We start from the raw sequence: 23,116 nt of genomic DNA on the forward strand, positions 1-23,116 counted from the left end.
CATTGCCTCCTTCCCCAGTCAAAATCCACTTTGGTTGTGAGGGTCTTGACCACTCTTCTTGAGACCGTAGTAAATATGTGCGATGCCGATGCCGGTGCTGGAGCACATGCCTTAAGATGATTGTTTCATAGACTGCCCTGAGTTTTTGATCTCTCCGCTCGGTATTTGGAAAGTCCAAAGGATCTGACTTTCTTTGTTCTAATAATACTTGGACCTATTGCCTCAGGGTTACCGGGAACCTGCCCACAGGACAATATTCCTAAAGCAGCATACTTATTTCTCTTGAAAAGATTTGTAATTCTAGAAGAAAGTGGATATTGAGGGTATTTGAAAAGAGAGCAGAAATGAGGGATAGCGTGTAGAATATTATGGGTTTAGATGAGGAAATAACGAGGGAAGCTGTGAGGTGATGGATGTTGCCCCAGTAAAACATTTTGCACCTTACAGATTCTGAAAGACTACGTGTGCAGTTTACAGTTCCGGAGAAAATACGGTCAACATCAAGTGGAGGAGTAGAAACACATGTAATTAAAGCACTAACATTTCCCACGAACTAAAAAAAGCATGTGAATATTTTGTTCCTAATAAGTAAACCTGGTGTTTTTCATCCTTGCTCACTTCCTGAATTTTATATTTATCCCTAATTTTTCTTAAGTGAAAAAGCCCTTTTGAAAATGAACCAAGATTAACAGTGTTTCATAGAAATATGATGAAATGATGCTTATATTAAAGTCCCAAGGCCCATCTTCTAAATGTTTCCCTCTTGAGTGTCTGAATAATCTCTGACTTGATCCACTTAGAGTCTCTTGACCCTCACTCACCATGCAAGATTTGGAGGATTTTAGTTGTCCTTTAGTAAACCTATGGTATCCTTATATGGAATGATAAGCATTTGATGTAATGAAATGTTACATGAATAATTTTTACATCTTGATTGCAAACATGTTGATCATAAAGGATTTTTTTCATGCCATCTTAGTTTGTCTTGGTTCAAGTATTAGTTTTCTCTTTTTTATTCTTTGAATCAATTGAAAGATTCTTATCTTTTTTATTAATTTCCAGAATAATTTCTAAAGAAATGAAGTATGATTTTTGAAACGGTACACCTGAATCTTCTTTGTGATTGAGTAGTAAATGTTTAGATAATTTGAATGCAAATACTTACTTAGTAACTACTTACTGCTCACCCTAACAGATATTACAAGCTTAAAATTGTCAATATATAATTTATAAGGGAGTATGTATTTAATGAAAACTTTAAATTATTTAAATAAAAAACAAGACATTTAACAGCATTTAAAGAGTGTTTTATCTTTTATGAAAAAAATCTATGGGATTACTTGGTCATATTAGAAAATATACACAGAATCTACTTAAGAGGGAAATGTCTTCAACCAGGTTTCACCAGATTCTATGACAGTAATTCCCATAAGAGAAGTAGAAAAAAATCTTTCCTCAACTGTCAAATTCATGAGGAAAAATTTTTGACTATTTTGTTAACATCTCTAATTCCAATGCCTAGAACAGTAATGAATACATAATAAGGGATTAATAGTATTTTTGAACTGATGAGGTTATCATACCTACGGATTTCACAAATGCTACAATCACAATATGCAATGTGTTATATTTATAATTATTATAATTAAGAAATTATCATAAGAGAATATTCAACTTAAAAAGACTAAAAGATTTTAAAAATAACTGAGTGGAATTTCTATGTGAAAGATATGTGTGTAAAATCAAGAATTAAGTAGACCAGAGACAGCTGAAGAAATAAACAGATACAATATATAAATGGCTAAACAAAAAAGGGAGAATTAGAGGCTTATAGATACAGAATAATTAGAATTCCTAGAAAAGAGAGAGAAAAAGTCTGGAGAATAGGATACATTAAACATAGATGAACTGAGATCAGGTATCACAACACAGAATAAATGCAGTTTATTAGAAATTAGATTACATTAACACTTTCAGATTACAAGAGAAGAAAATATTTTAAATAATGTACTTCAGCAGGTAGACACTGAAACTGAGACAAAGAACAACATAAAAGCAGGAACTGGTGAAAGTATGAATATGTATAACTCAAAATAAATTGAACATGCAATTGTAATTGTAACAAATAAAAGAATACAAAGCATACATATGTCTTGATACAATGGAGAATTAAATTTTAAATTAAACTTTAAACTTAAATTTATCAGAAATCACATATATGTCAAATTGGATTTTAAAATATATACCTACAAGAGGAACACCTAAATCACAAGGGAGCAGAAAGGTCTAGCACAAAAATAAGAAAAATTGTACAAAGCAAATAGTAAAGTTATCATTTACTATACAACCATTATTTATCAGGCAAAATTTATCAATATTAACAAAATCAGTGAATATTGTATCCAAACTTGAAACAAATTTTATAAAATCTATAAATATTAAATATGTGCAGTTAATTCTTTGCTATACTACATAAATTTTCAATTGAGTAGTTATATTCTTTTAAGTGCAAATTTTGCAATGACTTCATTATTAAACAAACACACTTCTGGATTAAAATAATCAATGTTTTAGGTTCTATCTTATTGGCTAAACATTAAAAAAAACTGTACAAATGAAGCAAATATTTTAATATTTGATTCCATTGGAATAAGTCAGTATTAAATTATATATTTTCCTCTTTTTATTTTATTAGTGTGCTTTAGGATGTGATTATTGGTAACAAAGAAGGTAGTTTTCCTTTATAACATTTTTCTCACTTTTCTTTTGCCTTTTTAATCCACTCTCCTGCCAGGTATCCTACATCATTTTAATTGAAGGGAAAACGTACACTGTGAACCTAATGCAAAAGTAGGTGACCTACATTATTTTATCACCTTTTCTTTGTTCTATTTATAATTACTGTTTATATTTATTCAGAAAGTAATTATTTTCCATTCTTTAATATTTTCAGTTGCTGGCTATTTGTCTCATGCTTCAGGAAAATCTTTTAAGCATATATACTAATTATCTTGAAATTTTCATTAATACATAAATATGACTTGTTTTCAAGTTCTCATATTCAACTATATTTGAAAGAACATAGTGGATTTTTGAGTGGAAAGAACAGTGATTTTTAAATTAGTTTCTACATCAGAATGTATTAAGGACTTGGAATATAACTGTAATTACCCAAACTCAATCCCATACAAGCTGAGGAAATTAGTTTTAAAAAAAAGCATACCATATTTGGGAATAAAGAAAAATCAAAACTGTAGTGGTATTTTTTTCTATGGGTCCTTAAAAGTTTTAGTTGGTCTCTTTATATTATCTTCATCAAGAATATTCTGGCTTTTCTTACCACTTTCATTTTCATATATCTTACAAAAAACTCTTCCACAAAGAAATGTCCATAGATATTGATTGTGACTTCATTGAATCTAAATAGTGCTTTTGGAGGAATTTTTCCTGTCATTCCCTTTCAATTTTTTATTCATCAGGAATTTTTTTAATTGAGTCTAAAACTCTTTTAATGCAATCCAAATTATTATTTTCTTTGTAGGTATTATTATTTTCATATTTTAAAAGAAATCTTTGTCTCCATACAGTCATGAATTCAAGCTGCACTTTTGTCTAATAGTTTTTATTGTTTTCACTTTCATACTCAACTCTAGGATTCATCCAGAATTGATGTTTGTGTGTTTCATGAGCATGGGAATCCAGATTTGAATATTTTTTTGTATTAGCCTCCAATGAATCCAGCACATGCTACTGAAAATATAATTTTCCCATTTCACTGTAATGAAATGTTTGTCATAATTCAAAAGAGTGTTTATGATGGGGATCTCTTTCTGGACTATTTTCTCTAATTTTAGGTTTATTCCCGAGCCCTATATATCTGTACAGATATCACACAGTATTAAGTACTGTACTAAGTCTAGCTGTGTTCAACAGTTTTAAGATGCTCTTGTTTTTCTTGATCCTTTGATTTTCCATATTACGTCTGAAGTCATTTTTGTCTTTTGTACATTTTATTTTATATTTCTTTTTCCTTCATTGTCTCCACTTTAATGAATCTATGTTTTATATGATACCATTTTCTCTAAATTAAATAATTCTTTGTTATGTATCTTTTTACTATTCTTTAGTAGTTTCTCTAGACTATCATATTAGTTCCTGAATTATTGAATCTAATATAAATTATTACTTTTACAAGTTACTCTACATTGTTGGAGGCTTCCTTGGTGTCTCAGATGGTAAAGAATCTGCCTGCAATGCAGGAGATATTGGTTCAATCTCTGGATTGCAAGGACCCCCTGGAAAAAAAGTGGCTACCCACTCCAGTGTTCTTGCCTGGAGAATTCCATGGACAGAGGAGCCTAAGTGGGCTGCAGTTCATGGAGTCAAAGAGTCAGACACAACCGAGGAACTAACACACACACACACACATACGATGTTAGATCATTAAGCCTTTTTCATTTCACTTGTCTTCTGCTTTTTCATTATTTTTCTCATATGCTTTTAAGCTCCAATGTACTAATAGGATTATTTTTGTACAGTCAATGTCCCTTTATAATTAAGCATGAATTTACCCATTCTGGTGCTTTTCATTTTTCCTACACTTGTTTCTATCTGCAGTTAGTTTCTGTATGTCTCAGGAATTCTCTTCACTTCTATTGTAGGTCTGCTTGTTTTTGCTTAGCGTGCATTCAGGGTTAAACATTAGCCTTATTCTTTTTCTTACTTTAAATATTTCAATTTATTGTATATCAAATTTACTTAAGTTGAAAATATACAAAAATGATTATATATATATATATATATATTTTTTTTAAGTAAAGGATTTAGAAAGAAGTTCACAAAAAAGTTCACAGTAAAATTCCTGAGCAGTGGGATTGCAAGTGATTTTTTTTCTATGTACATTTATGCATTTTTCTAAATTTTCTAGAACATACACATATAGTTTCCTGTGTCACTTGTAACAAATCACCACAAATGGAGTGGATTACAACAGAAATTTATTGCCTTACATTTTTGGAGGCCAGAATTCTGCAATTAGTATCACTGAGACAAAATGAAGATGTCAGCAGGACTAGGCTCCCTGGGGATTATGAGGTGTAGTGTGTCTTCCACCCCTCCCTGCTTCTGATGGTTGCCAGCTTTCCTTGGCCTGTAACCTTATCATTTGAATCTTCAGGACCAGCATCTTTCAAATCTCTCTCTGCTCCATCTTCACCTCACCTTTCCCTTTGTGGGCAGTTAAACCTCTTAAAAAAAAATTAGATGAATTGAGAGAGTAGCAGTGAAACATATGCCCTACCATGTGTGAAACAGATAACTAGTGGGAAGCTGCTGTGTAGCACAGAGAGCTCAGCCTGGTGCTCTGTGATGACCTAGATGATAGGGTGGAAGGGGCTGAAGAGGCACTTTCAGGAGGGAGAGGGATATATGTGTTCTTATGGCTGATTCGCACTGTACATCAGAAGCCAACACAACATTGTAAAGTAATTATCCTCCAATTAAAAATAAATCTTAAAAAATCAAAAACACGAAAGAAGATAATTTTATGTGCATATGGTTGGTTTACAATATTGTGTTAGTTTCTACTGTACAACAAAGTGAATCAGCAATACATATACGTATATCCCCTCTTTTTCAGATTTCTTTCCCATTTAGGCCACCACAGACCACTGAGTGTAGTTAGTTCCCTGTGCTATACAGAAGGTTCTCATTATCTATTTTATACACAGCGTCAACAGTGTATATACATCAATCCCAGTCTCCTAATTCATTCCAACCCTCTCTTTTCCCTCTTGGTGTTCATATGTACATTTTTCTTTTTTTTTTCACCTATGTCTAACCTTATTCTTAAAAACATGTTTGCTGGAATAACTTCTGGGATGACCTTTTTAAAGTGACTTCTGTCCTTTAAAAGTATTTATTTCATTGTCTCCTGGCTTTCTTTCCTCATTTGTATTGACAACTTAAGCTCTCAGTCTTAGTGCTCTTCCTTGAAGGGTACATCTTTTTCTTCTAAATACTTGGAAGGTTTTAGTTTGGTTTTCATCAGCCTTTAAAACTAGTAATGTAGGTGTAATTTTTCTTTGCTTTTATCATGTTTGAATAAAATAGGATTTATTGAGTCTATACCACCAATTTTGAAAAAAAAATGGTCTTATTTTCGGAGATTTAAGTTTAGCTCCTTGGCTACTCTGTGCAACTTCAAAATTTGGCAAATGATTTTACAGGGAAAGAAGCTATGTATTTGATACAACTTAAATATTCATATGTTTATTCCAGAACTGCACAGCCACCAAAAGTTCTGCTGGTTTCTAGACTCCTCAGTAATAGCTTCCTCCCTTGGCCAAGCATAGATACATGACTTCTTTCTTTGCAAAAAAAAAAAAAAAAAAAAAAACAGTACCTGCATATCACTAGTTAAGTCTCTTCATAGAGCTTTCAACCCAGAATCTGTGCATCCCCTGGAGCTCCACTCCATTGTGTGTTGCTTTTTCTTTTTGCTACAGGAATGAGAAAAATTTTGTTCTGCTTGTCAGTGGTTTGGCTCTTTTAACTTTTGCTTTAACAGATCCAGACTGCCATGAGTCCCCAGTCTTTATACTATACATATTGGGAAAATGAAAATGAAATGCCGACACCTACCTTTTCTTTTTATAAGAGACTTTTAAACATCCTCTTCCCATGTTTACAAATAATGTATTTTTTAATTACTTTACAGTATTGTATTGGTTTTGCCATACATCATCATGAATCCGCCACGGGTGTACACATGTTCCGAATCCTGAACCCCCCTCCCACCTCCTTCCCCATACCATCCCTCTGGGTCATCCCAGTGCACCAGCCCCTTTAAAGTGAGATCCCCACCTTGTCTGTTGACTTCATATCACATTAGTTCAATATTTGTTGACTGTTATTTTCCAGATATTTTTTAAGAGCTTGAATTACATGAGTAAACAAAATGCATATGACTTTTATATTATCAGATGAGACTAAAAATAATGTGATTTAAAAAGGGGATTAGAAAGAATACTAGAAGGTGACACATGCTTAAGCAAAATTATAGAGCAAAGTAAGAAGTGTCATTTGAAAACCATATGCTTTGATAATTGGGAAAGTTGCCAAGTTTTATAAACTTGTTGAGAGAAACCTCAGGGAGATGAGGGTATATAAGCAAAGACTTGAAGTAGGTGAGACAACCAGCTATGTTGAAAAACATCCCAGGAAGAGGCAACAGCTAGTGCAAATACCCTGAGATGGAGGTTTGCCCGTTGTGTTTAAAAACAGCAGGGAGGACAGTGTGACAGTGAGGTGAATGAGGAGAGGTCTGAAGACTAGAAATTTTTGAGCCAGATTAGAACTGTGTGTGTGTGTGTGTGTGTGTGTGTGTGTGTGTGTGTTAGTCACTCAGTCATGTCCAACTCCCTGTGACCCCATGCACTGCAGCCCGCCAGGCTCCTCTGTCCATGGAATTCTCCAGGCAAGAATACTGGAGTGGGTTGCCATTTCCTTCTCCAATGTGAATTTTATTTTTTTGTTGTTGTTGTTGTTATTCAGAATTCTGACTTTATTTTTATTTTTATTTTTTTTACTTTACAACATTGGTTTTGCCATACATCAAACTTTTAGTAGTAGTAGTAGGGTCGCTAAGTTGGTTCTGACTCCCGTGACCCCACAGACTGTAGCCTGCCAGGCTCCTCTGTCCATGGGATCCTCCAGGCAAGATCACTGGAGTGGCTTGCCATTTCCTTCTCCAAAATTAGAACGAAATTCTTGTATTCAGAGAATCTGTCTGTCTCCTTTCTCTCCCTTTCTCTCTCTCTTCCTATCTATAATAAATATAATAAAAGAAATATCTTTTCAAAATAAAATCTAGGAAACACATTTTCCCTTAGATACTTATTTAATTTTCCATGAAAATCTTATTTTACAGAGCTTTCTTACCTCGTAATTTTAGAGTTTATGGTTACAGTGGCACAGGAAGTATGAAACCTCTTGAACATGAGTTCCAGGTACGTTTTACTGTCTGTTTTACCTTTATTATATGAGCTTCTGTGATCATCTTACTTAGGGTCCACATGGTGCTAGAATGGAAAGGGCTGGAGTTTTGTTTTGGCATAAATATAACCATTTCCTTTTGATGATGTGTTTCCAGTTAGCTGTGCGACACAGATGGTTAAACCGCTTATGACCGCGATGCATTTAAGCTACTGTTTCATGATGGCTTCTCTGGTGGCTCAGACGGTAAAGCGTCTGCCTACAATGCAGGAGACCCAGGTTCGATTCCTGGGTCGGGAAGATCCCCGGAGAAGGAAATGGCAACCCACTCCAGCACTCTTGCCTGGAAAATCCCATCAATGGAGGAGCCTGACAGGCCACAGTCCATGGGGTCACAAAGAGTCGGACACGACTGAGCGACTTCACTTTCTTTTCTTTCTTTTCATGATGCTGCACGTGGATGTGGTAAAAGGGTTGAATATGGAGTGAGATACTTACAATGAGAGAACATGACTGGAGTCAGGAAAGCTAAATCTGGAAGAAACGGAGAATCCAAAGACTTATCTGAAGTATGTTCAGGGACCAAAGAAGTACACATGTTACATTTCATGCACATTAAGGAATATACTACATGTTCATCTATTTGGAATATCCAGAGCTTCATTTAATACAGCTTGTGATTTGTTGTAAAAAATAATATAGAAGGATGCATAGAACTTCAGGGATTACCCATTCCTGAAATGCTGTTTTTGCTTTTTCCATTTACCCTGCCTCACCAATACCTGAAACATATGGTGATACCTACTCTCGGAGAAATCCACACAGAAATGGTTTTAAGCCAAGCCTTCAATGGAATAAGGTGGCCCAGGAAATTGGTTTTAAGATGGCAGGAGGCATATCTCCATTCCTCATGGGGAATGGGTCTAGGACCAGTGACTCTGAGATAGCTAAGTATGTGCATAGCATGAAACACCTGGGCAGGAACACAGCAAGCAGGAGAAGGATATGAGTGGGCCAGGCCATGAAAGATATGCTGTGTCATGGAAATCCATGTGGACTTCATCCCTACTGACACAGGGAGCTGCTGGGGAAATATCAGCAAGAACTAGCCTAGCCATGTTCACACTCGCCAGTGGCTGTTCAGTTAGCAGTATAGAGGGTGAACCAGGGAAAGAGGTGGAAGGCCTTGCTAGCCTGGGAGAGCAGAAAAGAGATGACCACAAGTGCTGTGCACGTGTGGCAACTGGGGAACAAAGAGGCTCGTCCAGTGCAGCCTCTAATACCCGCACCAGAAGGTCTGGTTAACTAAGGTGGTGACTGGTAGGACTGGGTGAGCACCATCATCCTTTTATCACTGCTTTCTCTTTGCCTGGTTTCAGTTACTTGCTGCCAGCCAGGTGGCACTAGTGGTAAAGAACCCGCCTATCAATGCAGGAGATGCTGAAGATGTGGGTTCGATCCCTTGGTTGGGAAGACCCCCTGGAGGTGGTCATGGCAACCCACTCCAGTATTCTTGCCTGAGAATCCCATGGACAGAGGAGTCTGGCAGGCTACATAGACCATGGGGTCACAAAGAGTCGAACACGACTGAGCGACTTAGCATGCACAAATACCTGTTTGATTTTTTGTTTGCAATTCTGATTTCTATGTAGCAAATTATACCACTATGTTGAAGTGAAAGCATTTTTATAGACTCAGCTCTTAACAGGGAAAATAATAAATATGGTGTGTTTTTTAACTTTTGCCCAACAGAGTAGGCAAATACATGTGAATCGTCTATGGAGTTCTCTATACAAATGTATAAATAATGCATACTGTCTAGAAGTCTTATGATATATACACTTATGCATATATACATATATAATAGACATACTGTGTGGCATTTTGTGTGTGTGTGAGTGTGGTAAAGGAGAGTGTGTGCATGCTTAATCATATCCAACTCTTTGTGACCCTATGGACTATAGCCCACCAGGCTCCTCTGTCCATAGGATTCTTCAGGCAAGAATGCTGGAGTGGGTTGTCATTTTATTCTCCAGGGATCAAACCCACATCTTCTATGTATCCTGCACTGGCAGGCATATTCTTTACCACTGAGCTACCTGGGAAACCTCAAGAGGGAGAGAGACAGAACTAAAAAAAAAAAAAAAATAGAGACGATAATATGCACGTGGCCGCAATGTCCCACACCTAATTTTTATGTGATTCTATATACCTAACACATAACTCTATTTCCTCCCTCCCCAGGAGATAGTCATGAAAGACAAATGTATAATTAAAAAGACAAATCAAAGACTGTTTTAGTAATAACCTGAATGTAGTAAGTTATTGAATGCTGGCCTCAAATGCCATATTGGCAAAGTATGTTTGCCAAAGCTTCAACCCTATCTTCAGTGTAGGAAAACTCAGGAGAGTTTATTAAATTAGGCTAGAAGCATATAAATTTGTTTTTCATGCATTCCACAAATGATTTTTATCCCTAAAATCTTACTAACTAAAGGCTTATCTATAAGAAACCAAATCAACCTATCAGACACAGAATTTGTTCCCTGATCATTTCAGTTCACTTACTCAGTTATGTCCAACACTTTGTGACCCCATGGACTGCAGCATTCCAGGCTTCCCTGTCCATCAGCAACTCCCAGAGCCTACTCAAACTCAGGTCCATCAAGTCGGTGATGCCATCCAACCATCTCATCCTCTGATGTCCTCTTCTCCTCCTGCCTTCAATCCTTCCCAGCATCAGGGTCTTTTGCAATGAGTCAGTTCTTTGCATCAGGTAGCCAAAGTATTGGTGTTTCAGCTTCAGCATCAGTCCTTCCAATGAATATTCAGGGCTGATTTCCTTTAGGAGGGACTTGTTTGATCTCTTTGCAATCCAAGGGACTCTCAAGAGTCTTCTCCAACACCACAATTCAAAAGCATCAATTCTTCATTGCTCAGCTTTCTTTATAGTCCAACTCTCACATCCATACATGACTACTGGAAAAACCATGGCTTTGGCTAGACAGACCTTTGTTGGCAAAATTATGTCACTGCTTTTTAATATGCTGTCTAGGCTGGTCATCACAGGGTTGTTCCCCATGTCTGCAGCTTACTTTATGATCTCTTCAGGACAGAGAGATACTCACAGTGGTCAAAAAGTAAAATTACAAGATGGCGTAACAATCTGAAATATGTATGCATATAAAAATAGATGTCAAACTTTAGGAGGCAGAAATTGACAGAAATGAAAAAACAAATTATTATTATTAAAGATTTAGACTTTTCTCTCTGTGGTGCTAGTGGTAAAGAATCCACTTGCCAATGCAGGAGACCCAAGAGATGAGGGTTTGATCCCTGAGTCGGGAAGATCCCTGAAGTAGGAAATGCCAATCTGCTCCAGTAGTCTTACCTGGAGAATCCCCTGGACAGAGGAGCCTGGCAGGCTATAGTCCATAGAGTCACAAAGAGTCAGACACAACTGAATATGCATGCCCACACACACACACACTCTCTCTGTGTGTGTGTCTCTCTCTCTCAATAATCAATAGGTGAAGTAGGAAGAAACTCACCAAATATATGTTGATGACTTGAGCAGAACTATCAATCAACTTGATCAAATCAAAATTTGTAGGAGACACACACAACAGCAACATTCTTACTGCTGCTGTTTATACACATTCATTTTGAGTGCTAATAGAAGACTAAACAAGGTATGGTAAAGGAAAACAGGGCAAAAAAATGACAATGAAAAAAATATGAAAAAACTGGGAAAGGAAATTGTATAAAAATAATAAACTTTTGATTACTCTATCAAAATTTTTTCTCTGCTGACCTAAAATGATTTATTTATTGATTTCCAACTTTTCCAATCAACTTATGTATAAGATTGATATAATTTACTGATAATTTTGAAGATAGGTATGTTATCAGTCTGGACAATATAAACCACATTTGCAGGAAAGTAGTCGAAACCGGGGGGAAAGGAAGATATTTTCTCTTGATTGTATAAAGTATGATTTATGCAGATGAAGCTGTATATGAACCCACAGTCAAGAAATACAAATATGATGATAAACCAATGAAGTATCTAAAAAATGTAAGAAACTGTTAGTCTATGTCTAAAGAAATCACTCAAAAATTTGCACATAGAAAGTTTAATATAGAGAATTATTAACTGTAACAGGGATTAGACTCAAAAACAAGAAGTAAAGAGAACTTTAAAGGACATAGGAATATCAGAAGAAGCAGTTCGCAACCTTCAGTTCAGTTCAGTTCAGTCTCTCAGTCATATCCAACTCTTTGCGACCCCATGAATCGCAGCATGCCAGGCCTCCCTGTCCATCACCAACTCCCGGAGTTCACTCAGACTCATGTCCATCGAGTCAGCAATGCCATCCAGCCATCTCATCCTCTGTCGTCCCCTTCTCCTCCTGCCCCCAATCCCTCCCAGCATCAGAGTCTTTTCCAATGAGTCAACTCTTTGCATGAGGTGGTCAAAGTACTGGAGTTTCAGCTTTAGCATCATTCCTTCCAAAGAAATCCCAGGGCTGATCTCCTTCAGAATGGACTGGTTGGATCTCCTTGCAGTCCAAGGGACTCTCAAGAGTCTTCTCCAACACCACAGTTCAAAAGCATCAATTCTTCAGAGCTCAGCTTTCTTCACAGTCCAACTCTCACATTCATACATGACCACAGGAAAAACCATAGCCTTGACTACATGGATCTTTGTTGGCAAAGTAATGTCTCTGCTTTTCAATATGCTATCTAGGTTGGTCATAACTTTCCTTCCAAGGAGTAAGCGTCTTTTAATTTCATGGCTGCAGTCACCATCTTCAGTGATTTTGGAGCCCAAAAAATAAAGTCTGACACTGTTTCCACTGTTTCCCCATCTATTTCCCTTGAAGTGATGGGACCAGATGCCATGATCTTTGTTTTCTGAATGTTGAGCTTTAAGCCAACTTTTCACTCTCCACTTTCACTTTCATCAAGAGGCTTTTGAGTTCCTCTTCACTTTCTGCCATAAGGGTGGTGTCATCTGCATATCTGAGGTTATTAATATTTCTCCCGGCAATCTTGATTCCAGCTTGTGTTTCTTGCAGTCCAGCGTTTCTCATGATGTACTCTGCATATAAGTTAAATAAGCAGGCTGACAATATACAGCCTTGACGTACTCCTTTTCCTATTTGGAACCAGTCTGTTGTTCCATGTCCAGTTCTAACTGTTGCTTCCTGACCTGCATATAGATTTCTCAAGAGGCAGTTCAGGTGGTTGGCAACCTTAGGATGGGTTAAAAAAGCCTGTTTCTTTACCCCAGAGTTGGGATTGCTGAAAATGGCATGACCATGGATCTTCAAATAGCAGAAGTCACTGTGGTGCTGTTCCAAATGATGTTGCTGTGAAACTTTTCTTCAGAACCATCCAAGGGACATCTGCCCTTTGGGTAGCCAGGAGAGCTGCTCACAAGATGTCTCACCAAAGTCACTTTACTGCGGAAGGAGAGGGGCCTGGACGGATGGAAACTACCGGCTGAAGGGTGTTAGTGACCACCAGTCACTGAAGCATCCTGGCTTTGCCACAGCTGTACTCTCTGTAGGAGCCTGCCAAGCTAGCACCCTGGAACCAGACAGCAAAGCTGTCTTCCCATGCTCACCAGCACCCCTTACTAGCAAAGCTTGCTCCATAGCAAAGGAAAAAATAATTAAGGGGCCCATATTCATTTGTACAAAGCAGGCAAAAGGTTAATTTGAAACTGAGTTGCAATGCATTAATAATCAACAGAGCCTTACAACTTAGACTATTCAGTTTCCATATGCACTCATTTAAAAAAAAATTTTTTTTTTTTTGGCTGTGCCGGGTCTTCATTGCTGTGCAGGCTTTTCCATAGTTGTGGCGAGAGAGGGCTACTCTTTGTGGTGGTGGTGCAGGCTTCCCACTACTGTAGTTTCTCTTGCTGTGGAGCACAGGCTCTAGGGCACAGGCCCCATAGTTGTGGCACACAAGCTTAGTTGTTCCATGGCATGTGGGATCTTCCCATACCAGGGACTGAACCTGCGTCTCCTGCATTGGCAGGCAGATTCTTTACCACTGAGCCACCAGGGAAGCCCCCCATATGTATGTATTTGAACTCTGAAAAAACAACAGAATCACCTATTTCTAGTTAACATTCAACCAAACTTTTCACAATTAAAGCGATTTTCATTCTTCCACAAATTGATGAGACACACAATCACGTGTCATTGTGTCCATTGGTAGCAATATTAAACGCTCCACAAATTGTCACAGTCCCTCTGAATACTGTGTTAACATGAGGTTAAATTAACTTGTAAAGTTAACTTCCAACCACTTGTATGTAAGCTGATAATAGGAAGAGGGGGGGAAAGAAGAAAATGGTTGGTACATACAAATAAAGATACATATGCATGTGACAAGCCAAAAGAACATATGCAAAGCTGCTAGTCTTCGCTTCTGTGATCAGTTATGATTGCTGTGTATGACTTCTTTTTCCCACCACCTGCTCCCCATTTCCATTGCTCTCAGCAGGACCTACCTAAGCTTCTTATGGATGTTTACCTAGCAGAAAAGCACAAATCTTCATTCCCAAAGGGTCTGCATCCTTAATCATATCTTATTTTGGTTACTGTTATATTCAAGTAAATTGAAGACACAGCACTTCTTTAAGCAACAGTTTTCCATCCTGTGTTCAGAGTCAGTCCCTCCAGCCTCTGGGTTAGCTTGCTCATTTGTACATTGCCATTTGTACAGTAGCTCAAAATATCCAGGTGGAAGTTTCATCTTCCAAAGTAGTAGAATCATTGTTGTGTCCCCGGGTGAATAAATTCCCCACTGGTGGCTGGGAGCTAAAAGTTGCTATGGTAGAAAGCAAAAAAGCTACAAAATAGTTATTAGGTATAATGTTGGGAAGGTGAGACTCCCATTGCAACACCTTACATCTGGACAAATGTATTGAAGCTCTCAGTGAAACTTGCCATATACTGGTCTCTGATGCAAACAGAACCCCAGCCTTTCAGAGTAATGTCTCCCAACTACCATGGTAAAAGTGTTCAGTAAGCTAGTCTACCTTTAAGTTAGATCAGCCACTTCCAGATGATAGAATATATGGTTAGATATGTACATAAACCAATGGTGGTGGTGGTGATTTAGTTACTAAGTCGTGTCCAACTCATGGACTGTACTGGCCAGGCTTCTCTGTCCATGAGATTCCCCAGGTAAAAGTACTGGAGTGGGTGGCCATTTCCTTCTCCAGGGGATCTTCCTGACCCAGGGATCAAACCCGGGTCTCCAGCATTGCAGGCAGATTCTTTACTGACTGGGATATGAGGGAAGCCCACATAAACCAATGGCTACACTTAATTCACTGAAAAATAAGTTTCTATATCAGACACAACACTGTGCAGAAGCCATGGCAGTGGATAAGGCTCTCTTTTAGTTCACGAGTGCTGATGCTAGAAGAGGCACCATGGACAGAGAAGGTAGTTTGTGCTTTTCTATAGATTTATCAATTTACCAACATCGTGTAATGTTGGCATATGATGATTCTTAGCACTCCCTAAATAATCCTGCTATAAGGGTGGTAGTAATACCCCACTTTTATTTCTGATTTTAGTAATTTTGTTCTTTTAGTAGTCAATGTATCTTAAGAATTGTCAATTTTAACTTTTCAAAGAACCACCTTTTGCTTTCATTGATAGATTTATTCCTATTTAATTTCACTCTACATTATTTCCTTTGTTCTGCTTAATTTAGATTTAGCTTGTTCTTCCTTTTCCTGAGTTATAGGTGGTTGGATTGGTATTACTTTATCTTTTTTCATTGTTAATATATGTGTCAATCTATATACATTTATCAAAAGAACTAACTTTCGCCACATCCTATACTTTTTAAGTATGGAGTTTCTTCATTTTTATTTTCCTTAAATATCTTCTGGTTTCATATTTGATTTCTCCTTTAATCCATGGGTTATTTAGAGATACAATGTTTGATTTCCACATGTCTGTGAGTTCATCCAAATGTTTTCTGTCAGTTATTTCTAAAAAAATGTCATTATTATCAGAAAGCATACTTTTACTAGTTCTGTACTTTTAAATTGAGGCTTTTTTAATGCATGAGCATATGATCTCTCCTGGAAAATATGTACAGGTTAAGAAGAATGCGTATCTTGTTTTTCTTTGGCAGAGCATTTTACAGATGTCTGCTAGGTTTACTTTTGTTGTTGTTAAGTTACTCAGTCATGTCTGACTCTTTGCAGCCCCATGGACTGCAGCATGCCAGGCTTCCCTGTCCTTCACCATCTCCCTGTGTTTTCTCACATTCATGTCCATTGCATGGATGATGCCATCCAGACATCTCACCCTCTGTCATCCCCTTCTCCTCCTGCCTTCAATCTTTCCTATCATCAGGTCTTTTCCAATGAGTCAGTTCTTTCATCAGGTGGCCAAAGTACTGGAGCTTTAGCTTCAGCATCAGTCCTTCCAATGAACACCCAGGACTGATCTCCTTTAGGATGGACTGGTTAGATCTCCTTGCTGTCCTAGGGACTCTCAAGAGTCTTATCCAACATCACAGTTGAAAAGCATCAATTCTTTGGCACTAAGCTTTCTTTATGGTCCAACACTCACATCCATTCATGACTACTGGAAAAACCATAGCTTTGACTATACAGACCTTTGTTGACAAAGTGATGTTTCTGCTTTTTAATACACTGTCTAGGTTTGTCCTAGGTTTTCTTCCAAGGAGCAAGTGTCTTTGAATTTCATGGCTGCAGTCACCATCTGCAGTGATTCTGGAGCCCAAGAAAATAAAGTTTTTCACTGTTTCCTTTGTTTCCCCATATATTTGCCATGAAGTCGTGGGACCTGATGGCGTGATCTTCCTTTTGTGAATGTTGAGTTTTAAGCCAGCTTTTTCACTCCCCCCTTTCATCTTTATCAAGAGGCTCTTTAGTTCTTATTCACTTTATGCCATAAAGGTTATGTCATCTGCATATCTGAGGTTATTGATATTTCTCCCAGCAAGCTTGATTCCAGCTTGAGCTTCATCCATTTCACATGAAGTACTCTGCATAAAATTACTCCACATAAAAGCAGAGAGATAATATACAGCCTTGACGTACTCCTTCCCCAATTTGGAACCTTCATTGTTCCATGTCCAGCTCAAACTGTTGCTTCTTCACCTGCATACAGGTTTCTCAGGAGGCGTGTAAAGTGGTCTGGTATTCCCATTTCTTTAAGAATTTTCCATAGTTTGTTGGATCCAAAGTCAAAGCCTTTATTGTAGTCAATGAAGAAGAAGTAGATGTTTTTCTGGAATTTTCTTGCTTTTTATATGATCCAACGGATGTTGGCATAAATTAACTGGGTTCCCTTAATTTATTTTTTAAAATCTTGTATTTCCTTGTTAATCTTCTACCTAGCTGTTCCATGGATCACTAAAAGTGGAATAGAAAGAAAAAGGAAGTCTTCAACTATAAGTTAAAGACTTATATCTACCAAATTTTAATGTACTATGGTACGTTACCTGTGTTTACAAGTGTTATATCTTCCTGATGTGTTGAACTTTGTATTATTATAAAATATTGCTCATTATCTACTAACATGTTTTTTGTTTTTAAAGTCTGTTTTGTCTGATATACACTATAATGTTGGTCGCTAGCTGCGTCCAACTCTTTGTGATCCCATGGACCAGTTTCCTCTGTCCATGGATTTCCCAGGCAAGAATACTGGAGTGGGTTGCCATTTGCTCCTCCAGGGGATCTTCGACCCCAGGAGACACAGGAATTGAACCCATGTCTCCTGTATTGGCAGACAGATTCTTAACCATCTGAGTCACCACCAGAGTAACTTGGTATAAGGTGGTCAATCCCATTTGCTCAAGATTGCTATTTGCATGATATTCTTTTTTATTCCTTTAATCAGTCTATGTCTTTGAAATTAAAGCCAGTTATCTAGTAACAGTTCACAGTTGTGTCTTTTTTTTTAACCTAATCTGACAACCTTTGCATTTATTTATTGGATTTATTGATTGGGGTTTATCATCTGAGCCACCAGGGAAGTCTCATGAACTCCTTATTGCCAAATTCAGACTTAAATTGAAGAAAGTAGGGAAAACCACTAGACCATTCAGATATGACCTAAATCAAATCCCTTTTGATTATACAATGGAAGTAAGAAATAGATTTCAGGGACTAGATCTGATAGACAGGGTGCCTGATGAACTATGGACTGAGGTTCGTGACATTGTACAGGAGACAGGGATCAAGATCATCCCCATGGAAAAGAAATGCAAAAAAGCAAAATGGCTGTCTGGGGAGGCCTTACAAATAGCTGTGAAAAGAAGAGAAGTGAAAAGAAATGGAGAAAAGGAAAAATATAAGCATCTGAATGTAGAGTTCCAAAGAATAGCAAGGAGGGATAAGAAAGCCTTCCTCAGTGATCAATGCAAAGAAATAGAGGAAAACAACAGAATGGGAAAGACTAGAGATCTCTTCAAGAAAATTAGAGATACCAAGGGAATATTTCATGTAAAGATGGGCTCGATAACGGACAGAAATGGTATGGACCTAACAGAAGCAGAAGATATTAAGAAGAGATGGCAAGAGTACACAGAAGAACTGTACAAAAAAGATCTTCACAACCAAGATAATCACGATGGTATGATCACTCACCTAGAGCCAGACATCCTGGAATGAGAAGTCATGTGGGCCTTAGAAAGCATCACTACAAACAAAGCTAGTGGAGGTGATGGAATTCCAGTTGAGCTATTTCAAATCCTCAAAGAAGATGCTGTGAAAATGTTGCACTCAATGCCAGCAAATTTGGAAAACTCAGCAGTGGCCACAGGACTGGAAAAGGTCAGTTTTCATTCCAATCCCAAAGAAAGGCAATGCCAAAGAATGCTCAAACTACCGCACAATTGCACTCATATCACACGCTAGTAAAGTAATGCTCAAAATTCTCCAAGCCAGGCTTCAGCAATACATGAACTGTGAACTTCCAAATGTTCAAGCTGGTTTGAAGGCAGAGGAACCAGAGATCAAATTGCCAACATCTGCTGGATCATGGAAAAAGGAAGAGACTTCCAGAAAAACATGTATTTCTGCTTTATTGACTATGCCAAAGCCTTTGACTGTGTGGATCACAATAAACTGTGGAAAATTCTGAAAGAGATGGGAATACCAGACCACCTGATCTGCCTCTTGAGAAATCTGTATGCAGATCAGGAAGCAACAGTTAAAACTAGACATGGAACAGCAGACTGGTTCCAAATAGGAAAAGGAATATGTCAAGGCTGTATATTGTCACCCTGCTTATTTAACTTCAATGCAGAGTACATCATTAGAAATGCTGGGCTGGAAGAAACACAAGCTGGAATCAAGATTGCTGGGAGAAATATCAATAACCTCAGATATGCAGATGACACCATCCTTATGGCAGAAAGTGAAGAAGAACTAAAGGGCCTCTTGAAGAAAGTGAAAGAGGAGAGGAGTGAAAAAGTTGGCTTAAAGCTCAACATTCAGAAAATGAAGATCATGGCATCCAGTCCCATCACTTCATGGGAAATAGATGGGGAAACAGTGGAAACAGTGTCAGACTTTATTTTTTGGGGCTCCAAAATCACTGCAGATGGTGACTGCAGCCATGAAATTAAAAGACACTTACTCCTTGGAAGGAAAGTTATGACCAACCTAGATAGCATATTGAAAAGCACAGACATTACTTTGCTAACGAAGGTCCGTCTAGTCAAGGCTACTGTTTTTCCAGTGGTCATGTATGGATGTGAGAGTTGGACTGTGAAGAAAGCTGAGCTCCGAAGAATTGATGCTTTTTTTTTTATTATTTTTTTATTTTTAGACTTTACATAACTGTATTAGTTTTGCCAAATATCAAAATGAATCCACCACAGGTATACACGTGTTCCCCATCCTGAACCCTCCTCCCTCCTCCCTCCCCATTCCATCCCTCTGGGTCGTCCCAGTGCACCAGCCCCAAGCATCCAGTATTGTGCATCGAACCTGGACTGGCAACTCATTTCATACATGATATTTTACATGTTTCAATGCTATTCTCCCAAATCTTCCCACCCTCTCCCTCTCCCACAGAGTCCATAAGACTGTTCTATACATCAGTGTCTCTTTTGCTGTCTCGTACACAGGGTTATTGTTACCATCTTTCTAAATTCCATATATATGTGTTAGTATACTGTATTGGTGTTCTTCTTTCTGGCTTACTTCACTCTGTATAATAGGCTCCAGTTTCACCCACCTCATTAGAACTGATTCAAATGTATTCTTGTTAATGGCTGAGTAATACTCCATTGTGTATATGTACCACAGCTTTCTTATCCATTCATCTGCTGATGGGATCCAGCAATCCCACTGCTGGGCATACACACTGAGGAAACCAGAAGGGAAAGAGACACGAGTACCCCAATGTTCATCGCAACACTGTTTATAATAGCCAGGAATTGATGCTTTTGAACTGTGGTGTTGGAGAAGACTCTTGAGAGTCCCTTGGACTGCAAGGAGATCCAACCAGTCCATCCTAAAGGAGATCAGTCCTGGGTGTTCATTGGAAGGACTGATGTTGAAGCTGAAACTCCAATACTTTGGCCGTCTCATGGGAAGTGTTGACTCATTGGAAAAGACCCTGATGCTGGGAGGGATTGACAGCAGGAGGAGAAGTGGATGACAGAGAATGAGATGGTTGGATGGCATCACTGATTCAATGGCCATAGGTTTGGGTGGACTCTGGGGGTTGGTGATGGACAGGGAGACCTGGTGTGCTGAGGTTCATGGGGTCTCAAAGAGTCGGACACAACTGAGCGACTGAACTGAACTGATGCAATTTTAGATTTATATTTACCTTAATTCCAGTGAGACACAGAGACATTTTTCCTAATAAAACTGTTTATTTGCCCCCTTCTATGGTATTATTGTTGTACATATTACATCTATTAATGTACAATCCCAACAGTTCACTGTTATAGTTACTTTACTATCTGCAGTCCTTTCCTTAACCTAGTACTTCTTTGTTTCCACTCACCTTCTATATGCTGTTATCAGCAAATATATTCTATTTCTTGGACCAAATACTATGCTATATACATTTTGTGGTTTAGTCACTAAGTGGTGTCCAACTCTCGTGACCTCATGAACTATAGCTGCCAGACTCCTCTGTCCATGGATTTCCCAGGCAAGAATACTGGGCTGGATTGCCCTTTCCTTCTCCAGGGCATCTTCCTTACTCAGGGATCAAACCTGGGTCTCCTGCATTGTATTCAATGTCCTGCATTCAGGCAAATTCTTTACCAACTGAACCATCAGGGAAGCATATATACATATTACTTTACTCAACTGATTTTTAAATCAGTTAAGAGAATGAAAGGGAAAATATGCCTTTTTAAATTACATAGTATGCTTTTTAAATTACATAGTAACCTTCTTGAGTTCTCTTTGAAATTTTATGTGGATTTGAATTACTATTTGAGATCACTTACTTTCAACCTGAAGAATTTCCTTAAGTATTCCATGTAAGGCTGAGCAAGTAATAACAAATTCTCAAAAGTTTTTGTTCATATGGAAATAAATTTATTTTATTTTTAAACATTGCCTTGCTTGATATAGAACTCTTGAGTAATTTTTTTTTTCTTTAAGTACATTATGTTAGCCCTCTGCTTCCTAAACTTTGTAGTTTCTACAGAGAAGTCTGATGCAAATATCATTGGAGTTCTCTTTTAAGGTAAATAGTTTTCTTATGCTGCTTTCAAGATTTGATTCTTTGATTTTTAATGTTTTTGCTTATGCGTCTGTTTATGGATCTCTTTGTGTTTGTACTCTGAATTCATTGAGCTTTCAAAATGTGTGAATTAGTTTTTCAGTAAATTTGGGAGTTTATAATCCAATATAATCTACTCTGCCATTGTAATAAAGTAATTTTTAATTGAATAAATTTGGAAGGTTTTGGATTTATTTATATTTTTATATTTACCTTGAAAAAATAAGTCAGAAGAATTTGAAAAAATAAGTTTTTGATGATTTTTTCCTTGATCCTAATGATAGGGGTTGTCATGTTTAATTTATAATAGAAAAGATCATGGAAATGTACTTATTCTTAGAAACTTTTAGGCACAATTTTGGAAAACTGAGGTTAAATGTCCATCTAATAATCTTATACATCTGTCTCAGAAATAGTAAGTGTTTGATGCATACAGTATATGTATATATGTTTTAAATATTTGAGAATAATATATTTAACATGAAGTATTCTAATAAAAATGTATATGTTTTTCTTTATTTTTCAGAATTTTTGCTACTACCAAGGATATATTGAAGGTTATCCAAATTCTATGGCGATCATTAGCACGTGTACTGGACTCAGGTTGTGATATATAATTTTATGGTTGCAACTGGAATTTTTAAGAAATAATTGTCAAATTTAGAAATTATATTCAGAAGTTTCATTTTTATTTTTAATTTTTTTATTGAAATGCAGTTGATTTACAAAGTTATGTTAGATTCTACTGTACAGCAAAGTGAGTCAGGCACGTGTGTGTATATCTATACATATACACATTTATTTTTTTTGTTTTTTTTTTATTTTATTTTTAAACTTTACATAATTGTATTAGTTTTGCCAAATATCAAATATATCTCCAATCTTCTTTAGATTATTCTCCCATATAGAATATTACAGAGTATTGAGTAAAGTTTCTTGTGCTATTCAGGAGGTTCTTATTGGTTATTTATTTTATATATAGTAGAGTATATATGTCAATTCGCATTTATCAATTTAATCCCTCCCTCCACCCATCACCTTCGCTAACCTTAAGTTTGCTTTCTACATCTGTGACTATTTCTGTTTTGTAAATATGCTCATTTGTAACATTTTTTTAAATTCCACATATAAGTGGTATCAGATAATATTTGTCTTTCTCCAACCAACTTCAATCAGTATGACAATCTCTAGGTCGATCCATGTTGCTACAAATGGCATTATTTCATCTTTTTATGGCTTTTATGGCCTTTATATCCTTTTTATATATACATCTTTCAATGTAGATATGTAACACATATTCTTTATTCATTCCTCTGTTAGTAGACATTTTGGTTGCTTCCATGTCCTGG

General features: G+C 37.1%; 1 protein-coding gene across 1 annotated transcript in view; it reads left to right on the forward strand.

Annotated features, from left to right (window-relative positions):
* Window positions 1–23,116, forward strand: part of LOC102404947 (disintegrin and metalloproteinase domain-containing protein 2) — a 101,008-nt gene that overhangs the window by 239 nt on the left and 77,653 nt on the right. The window contains exons 2-5 of the mRNA XM_025278209.2: window positions 448–524; window positions 2,795–2,850; window positions 7,931–8,009; window positions 22,294–22,370. Coding sequence (XP_025133994.2) covers window positions 448–524; window positions 2,795–2,850; window positions 7,931–8,009; window positions 22,294–22,370 — 289 coding nt within the window. The remainder of the gene's footprint in view (window positions 1–447; window positions 525–2,794; window positions 2,851–7,930; window positions 8,010–22,293; window positions 22,371–23,116) is intronic.

The sequence above is a fragment of the Bubalus bubalis genome, chromosome 1 (genome assembly GCF_019923935.1).
Source record: "Bubalus bubalis isolate 160015118507 breed Murrah chromosome 1, NDDB_SH_1, whole genome shotgun sequence".
Lineage (NCBI taxonomy): Eukaryota > Metazoa > Chordata > Mammalia > Artiodactyla > Bovidae > Bubalus > Bubalus bubalis.